Source organism: Engraulis encrasicolus, chromosome 22 (assembly GCF_034702125.1).
Source record: "Engraulis encrasicolus isolate BLACKSEA-1 chromosome 22, IST_EnEncr_1.0, whole genome shotgun sequence".
Classification (NCBI taxonomy): domain Eukaryota; kingdom Metazoa; phylum Chordata; class Actinopteri; order Clupeiformes; family Engraulidae; genus Engraulis; species Engraulis encrasicolus.
The window spans coordinates 27,028,718-27,035,659 of NC_085878.1; the positions used below are offsets into that span (position 1 = coordinate 27,028,718).

Sequence of the window (6,942 nt, forward strand, 5' to 3'; positions counted from 1 at the left end):
CAGCTTTAATAATGGCTGAAGGCCCCCCCTGTTATTGCTGATAATGTTTTTTCTTTTTAAATGTACTACCGGTCAGGTGATTAATGTGGCTTTGCCACGTTTATTTATTGTGTTCATTTTTTTAAAACTCTTGCGGCAACGTACTAAGAGACAGTAATGAATCATTAATGTCAATGTGTGAGAAACTTAAAAAAGGTACATTGTTGTTTTTAACGGCAATTACTTTTGTGGTTTGCATTCTCGTTATCTGTAGGAGAAAGGTGTGGTAGTGTAGTGTAGTATAGTGTAGTGTGTGTGTGTGTGTGTGTGTGTGTGTGTGTGTGTGTGTGTGTGTGTGTGTGTGTGTGTGTGTGTGTGTGTGTGTGTGTGTGTGTGTGTGTGTGTGTGTGTGTGTGTGTGTGTGTATGTGTCTGTGTGTGTGTAATGTAAAAAAAAAAAAAAGTATGTGTGTATGTGTGTGTGTGCGTGCGTGCGTGCATGCATGTGTGCGTGTATTGTATTCAGGGCCATTGACAAAGTTGTCTGAAAGGGCTCCCAAGACCAATACATACAATGTAATGGGCCCCCTCTCTCCCTTTGCCCGGGACAACTGTCCCATTTGCCCTCCCTCCCCCTCCCCCCCCAAACACACACACACACACCCACACACACACACACACACACATACACACACACACACACACACACACACACACACACACACACACACACACACACACACACACACACACACACACACACACACACACACACACACATCGGCACTAGATGACTGCACCCTGTAAACATGTACCCTACTGCAGTGCTTCCCAACCAGGGGTACATGTACCACTAGGGGTACGAGAGCACATTGCAGGGGGTACTTGAAAAAATGTATGGAGCCTAGTCACTTTGGGATATAGAGCATGAGTGAGGGGGTCCTCATGGTATGACAAAAAGGCTTAAGGGGTACGCAAGACAAAAAAGGTTGGGAAACATGTACCCTACTGCACCTTTGAGTCCCATGTAAACACAAACATTATTCTGGGTCTTCTCTGGCAGGTCCAACCTGATGGGCACCAAGTTTACGGTGTACGACAGCGGCATGAACCCGGTGAAGAACACCACCTCCAGCCTAGAGGCCACCAACCTGCGGCAGGAGCTGGCAGCCATCTGCTATGTAAGGAGCACACAGACACAGACACAGACACAGACACAGACACAGACACAGACACAGGCAGTCAGACAGGCAGTCAGGCACAGACAAACACACTTGTTCACCAAGGTAGCCGGAATGAGTTTTAAAGTGGCTTTTTTGTTTAGGTTGTAGATCTACTAACAACAGGGATAGCCACTTCAACTGGGAGGTTAGACAGGCAGTCAAGTCAAGTCAAGTCAAGTTTATTGTCAATTTCTTTACATGCACTGATCATACAAAGAATTTGAAATTGCGTCAGGCACAGAGAGACACACATGCTCATTGCTCACACATGGACATGCAGAGCAAAGATAAGCCTGTTGCAGTACCAATAATACAGGTCTGTGGCTGTAATATTATGAGTTGGGAAACAGGGACATCTAGTGGTGGGTAGCTGTTACATCATCCGAGAGACACCAAGTGGTCATTGGAGGTACTGCAACAGGCTTATCTTTGCTCTGCACCATTCGGCATCGGATTTATTTACCCCATAACATGAATGGGGCCAGAGCCTTTTAGAGAGATTAAAGGGATATCTGGGTCATTCATCTCCACAATGCCTTTTCCTCCTGACAGGAAACCAACGTTCTAGGGTTCAAAGGCCCTCGTAAAATGAGCGTCATCATTCCCGGAATGAACATGGACCATGAGAGAGTGTCTATCAGGCCGCGAAATGTGAGTGCAAGCCTTTGAAGTCTTCCATGACAGATCACATAGGGCCAAAATATAGGATGTCAGATAAAAGCTGTGTAAAAAATGATATAAAATGTGCACAAATTAACACATTATACAGTATGGCATGAACAGATGATGGTACTACATGAACCTGATAAGAAGAAAAAGTGACAGTCGTACAGATAACACACTGACCATACATTATATGCATGGCATGTGTTTTTCTTGTTCAAAGTACTACAGGAAAATCTCAAGAACACACAGTTTAGACTTTGCATCTAGAACAGCAGCCTACAGAATATCAGCAACAGACAGCACAGTTCACTTATTTCTCACTTCATGTACACTGTATTAGACTATACCTCACTAATGCACTGTGCTGCTGGTTGTCCCCTAATGGAGGTGAATGTTGTTAGTGGCCGGCATCAGAGTGCTGTGGCCCTAATGGACGGATAATCCTCCATCCCTCCTCTCTCACATCTGTCTCTCATGCGTAACCGTAACGTAGGCTCTGCAGGACCATGGGAGCCTGCTGTAGCAATGGCAGAACAAGAGCAGAAGGAATGTGATGTGATGTGCTGTCTCTCTCTCTCCCTCTCTCTCTCTCTCTCTCTCTCTCTCTCTCTCTCTCTCTCTCTCTCTCTCTCTCTCTCTCTCCCTCTCTCTCTCATATCAGGACCATGAGAGCCTGCTGGCGCGGTGGCAGAACAAGAGCACTGAGAGCGTGATCGAGCTGCACAACAAGACGCCGGTCTGGAACGACGACACGCAGTCCTACGTGCTCAACTTCCACGGCCGGGTCACACAGGCGTCCGTCAAGAACTTTCAGATCATTCACGACAACGACCGTGAGTTGCTTGCAGAGGCTATTGTGATTGTGGGCTATGCAGATTTTTAAGTAGTTTTTGGGGGGCCATTTGCCCTTTACTGTGAGGTGGACAGGAAATGGTTTAGAGAGGGAGATGGGGTAGGGTTAGGAAATTATCACAGGACGGAATCGAACCCGGGTCCCAGACGTAAAAGGATGGTGTCTCAGCCTTTTCCAGTAGTGGCCAAGGCCAGGATTAATTGACCATATTTGAAGTTGAGACACCTTTTAACCCCTTAGCGCAGCACTATGGCTCTCTATAATGTCATGGCAATGTTGTTATGATGTAGTTAAGCATTTTCAGCAAGTGAATAGGGTCGCCGGCGACCCCTGCTGCAGTAAGAGGCTACAATGATGCTAATTATACAGATGTATCCCAAGATCATACGTCAATAGTCATTATATACTTGCTCAGTTCAGCAAAATGTAGAGGCCATGGCTCCACAAAGCGAAACTCATTTCCTGCGTTTGCCTGTGGCCTTGTTGTCACCAGGGGAGATGAACATGACAGCTCTCTGGTCCCATCTGGCATGAGGTGCCCCACTCAATTTCAAGTGCCAAAGGTGTTTTTTTTTCAGGAGGGGTTAAGGCCCCAATCATCTTTTCTGGTGCCTAGCCCCATCTGTCTGGGCAGGCAAGTCTCTGTCTGTACAGGTAGTGGCAAATTAATGGATCTACAGTGTCATTCTGAGGATTTGCTAATTGGCCGATGCACCTGTGAGAAGAGATTTGTGCTCATTAGTGACATTAGCCAACAGGGGTGGGCAGGCGTGGTGACATTAGCCCACAGGGGCCAATGCTGGACCCCGTTTCTCGAAAGTGTCGTTGCAAACTAGTTAGCAACTTGGTAGGTTGCCCATGGGAAATTGCATTGCAACCAAGTATGTTGCTAACTTAGTTAGCAATGATGCTGTTGAGGAACACACTCCTGTTGTGATTTTCGTTTGTTTATTTGTTTTTTCGGAGGGACTGGCAGACAGTTTTGAGTGGGTGGCCCATTGGCCCATATTCATCTATAGACAGTGGACTGAATAAAGCAGGATATAGGATGAAAATCACTTGTAGCCTATATGTGAGAGCCCACTTTAAGGCGAACATAACCTGGTGGCTTTCTGGCCCCAGACCTCCCCTGTGTTCAGTAGTATTCACCTTTGTTTATCATCTCTCAACTGTATTATCAGCATGCTCCTTCCATTTTGTCTTAACTTGTTACACTGTACATTATACACAGTCCATGTTTAACAATAAAGTTCAATAGTTCAGTCAAATCTAATCTAATCTAATCTAATCTCATCTAATCTAATCTAATCTAATATTTTAATGTAATAGAGTAAACGTCAAATGTAATGTACAATTCTGTTGTACTGTGTGATCTAATGAAATATTTCCCAGTCAGGTGTGTGTACCACGCGAGCAGACCTCAGGGGGTACGTGGGAAAATGTAATAATAACAAATATATGGCATGTAGTCACATTAGTATGAAGGAACAGATATAGAGGATGAGTAACAGGGGTTCTCATCATATGACAAAAATGACTTGGTTTGGAAACTCTGATCTAATGTACACGAATCGATGTAACGAGTCCAAACTTTCTCCTGCAGCCGACTACATCGTGATGCAGTTTGGTCGCGTGGCTGAGGACGTCTTCACCATGGACTACAACTACCCCATGTGTGCCCTGCAGGCCTTTGCCATCGCGCTCTCCAGCTTCGACAGCAAGCTGGCCTGTGAGTAGGAGGACTAGGACCAGCACCTGGCCACCAGCACCTGGCCACCAGCTCAGCTCTACCTGCTCGCCTGTCTGCCTGCCCTGCTCGCTCAGCTGTCTGTCCTTACTGTAGGTGTGCTGTTCAAAATGGCTCCCCTCTGTCTGCAAACCCAGGGGAGGGGGGTTGGTGAGGGAGGGTACCCTCCTTTAAACCTACATGTTTCCCTGCTCCGCTCCACTCCGCTCTAGAAGACGGCATGGAGAAGTCATGTCAAAGTGAGTTACACTGTGTATGAGTGATTGTTTGTGTGTGTATGTGAGTGTGTGTGTACACTTGTGTGAATATGTGCACGTACATATATGCTTGAGTGTGGATGGTCGTGTGTAAGCACACACTTTAGTGCGTGTGCGTGTGCGTGCGTGTGCGTGTGTGTGTGTGTGTGTGTGTGTGTGTTTCTGTGTGTGTGTGTGTGTGTGTGTGTGTGTGTGTGTGTGTGTGTGTGTGTGTGTGTGTGTGTGTGTGTGTGTGTGTGTGTGCGGTTCTTCTGACCCTCTGGGCTTCACTGCTCCAGATCAGGACATTGCAGCAAGAATAAGCACAAAGACTTTACCACAACACTCCTGACAAACAGTCAAATAAAAAAACAAATCAACAACTGTTCAAAGAGACCACCAAAACGCGGACAAACAGAACTGTGATGATCTTTGAAGAGTTTTTTTTCTTATCAGCTATTAATGTTTTTCACTTGCTATAATTGTTTTTGTTTTGTTTTAACTGAGAGTATTTTGCGGCTATCTTCTGTATCACTGACACACCTGTGGCCAAGCCTATTTTTTAACACTCTCATTCTAACACATCCAGCTTCACAAGTATTTTTCAATTTCGCGATACTGTATGTATATTCGATGTACACACTCACAAATGTAACTAACCATTCACTCGCTGTAGATTTCACTGCAGATGACAGGTTCCAATCAAGGTCCACCAAGTACACCATTCTCACAAATTATGTCTTTAAAAAAAATCGTACAATTGTCTTCGATGGAATGTCAACTTCAAGGCCCCTGCTGTACATATGCAAAGTACAGCGCATACTCAGTCAAGCAAGCCTGCGGTTTTCTATGGCATATCACTGTTGATGTCTCCCATGGCTGTGTACACACTTTTTAACTTCCCTTTTTGATAGCCAGCACCTGACCTTGTATCATATTTGATAACCGCTTTTTTGACAATGTTTAAGAAATACACTTATGTTTAATTACCACATTTAATTATTCATGTAAGAGCTTCAAAGCTGCCAAGTCGCTGACTGGAAGGCAGGCAAATAGGTATCAATATACGTACCATATATATTTTTATGGTATCAAATGCGGCCAGTTTACCATAATATAATTTGTCACTCACTTAAAAATCATTGCCACTTTAAAAATATCAGTAGGATAATTAAAACATTAAACTAACAGGAATGTTTGACGAAGGGCCCTTTTTATGGAGCAGTGTGTAGGATTCAGGGCGATACATCAGCAAAAAATTAAATATTGCTTTAATAATTGCACTTCCCCTAATGTATTATCATTCTGAAGAAGCTGACGCCGACGCCACCGTATCTGTTCTCCTGGATTGTGTCTGATAAGTTCACCACATGCACTACATAGTGCACTTCACAGAGTGTAAGTTGGTAGCCTGATTATCATCGACTTTCAAATCTCTTCGAGAGTTGGTCTGACCAAGACCATAACAGTTATCATTTCCCAAATGACATGGTTGACCCGCCTCCCTAGATTTGCTGCTGGTTGACTGACCGACAAAGTGGGTGGAGTTCCTGTTTTTTCGGGAGATCAGAAACGATATTTACATTGGTCTTGGCCTGACTAGTAAGTTGGTACCTACAGTAAGTGCGCCATCATGTAGCCTAATGATCGAGTGAACATGTTGAGCATGGCCCACTCGACCTTTGCCTTGCCTTGCGCCGGCCGCCACTAAATCCTACACACTGCTTCTTTAAAGTCTGAAAATACATACTATTTAGATGAAATGTACATTTGCAGTATGTACACTACACACACACTGGTCTTGCATCTGGAGCCTAGAAACAATGCTTTTTTTTGGTCCTGAAGTAGGAGAATGTATCGGGTGGTGCACTTTATCCAGAGTTTACGGTGTTTGTTACATAGCTGTAAATATTGTGCCTTTCGATTAAAAACAAACAAATAAACAAAAAAAGTGAAATCTAAAAGGTCACGCTTTAACTCACTATAACGTTTCTATTTATGCCTCTCAAGGGAGGCTCTCAACACCGCTTCTGTCTGAGCCTTTAGCATCACTGGCCTGAGTGTCTTCTTCTTCTTCCTCCTCTTCCTCCTCTTCTTCCGCTCTCCATACCCCACATTTCCTCAGTCCTCGGCTATTTTTTGCCAGACGACATGTTTCTGGGGTCACTCTGACAGTGCCCCACTTGCATCCAGAATTAGATGTCCACATTGACTCGGTCCATCAGCAACACACGAGCAA

The 6,942-nt window shown here is 44.7% G+C and overlaps 1 protein-coding gene across 1 annotated transcript in view; it reads left to right on the forward strand.

The window, feature by feature from the left end:
- tub (TUB bipartite transcription factor) overlaps positions 1-4,598 on the forward strand; it is a 66,544-nt gene extending 61,946 nt beyond the window's left edge. The window contains exons 9-12 of the mRNA XM_063187819.1: positions 1,042-1,159; positions 1,754-1,852; positions 2,529-2,700; positions 4,324-4,598. Coding sequence (XP_063043889.1) covers positions 1,042-1,159; positions 1,754-1,852; positions 2,529-2,700; positions 4,324-4,457 — 523 coding nt within the window. The 3' untranslated portion in view covers positions 4,458-4,598. The remainder of the gene's footprint in view (positions 1-1,041; positions 1,160-1,753; positions 1,853-2,528; positions 2,701-4,323) is intronic.
- The last annotated feature ends 2,344 nt before the right edge of the window (positions 4,599-6,942 follow it).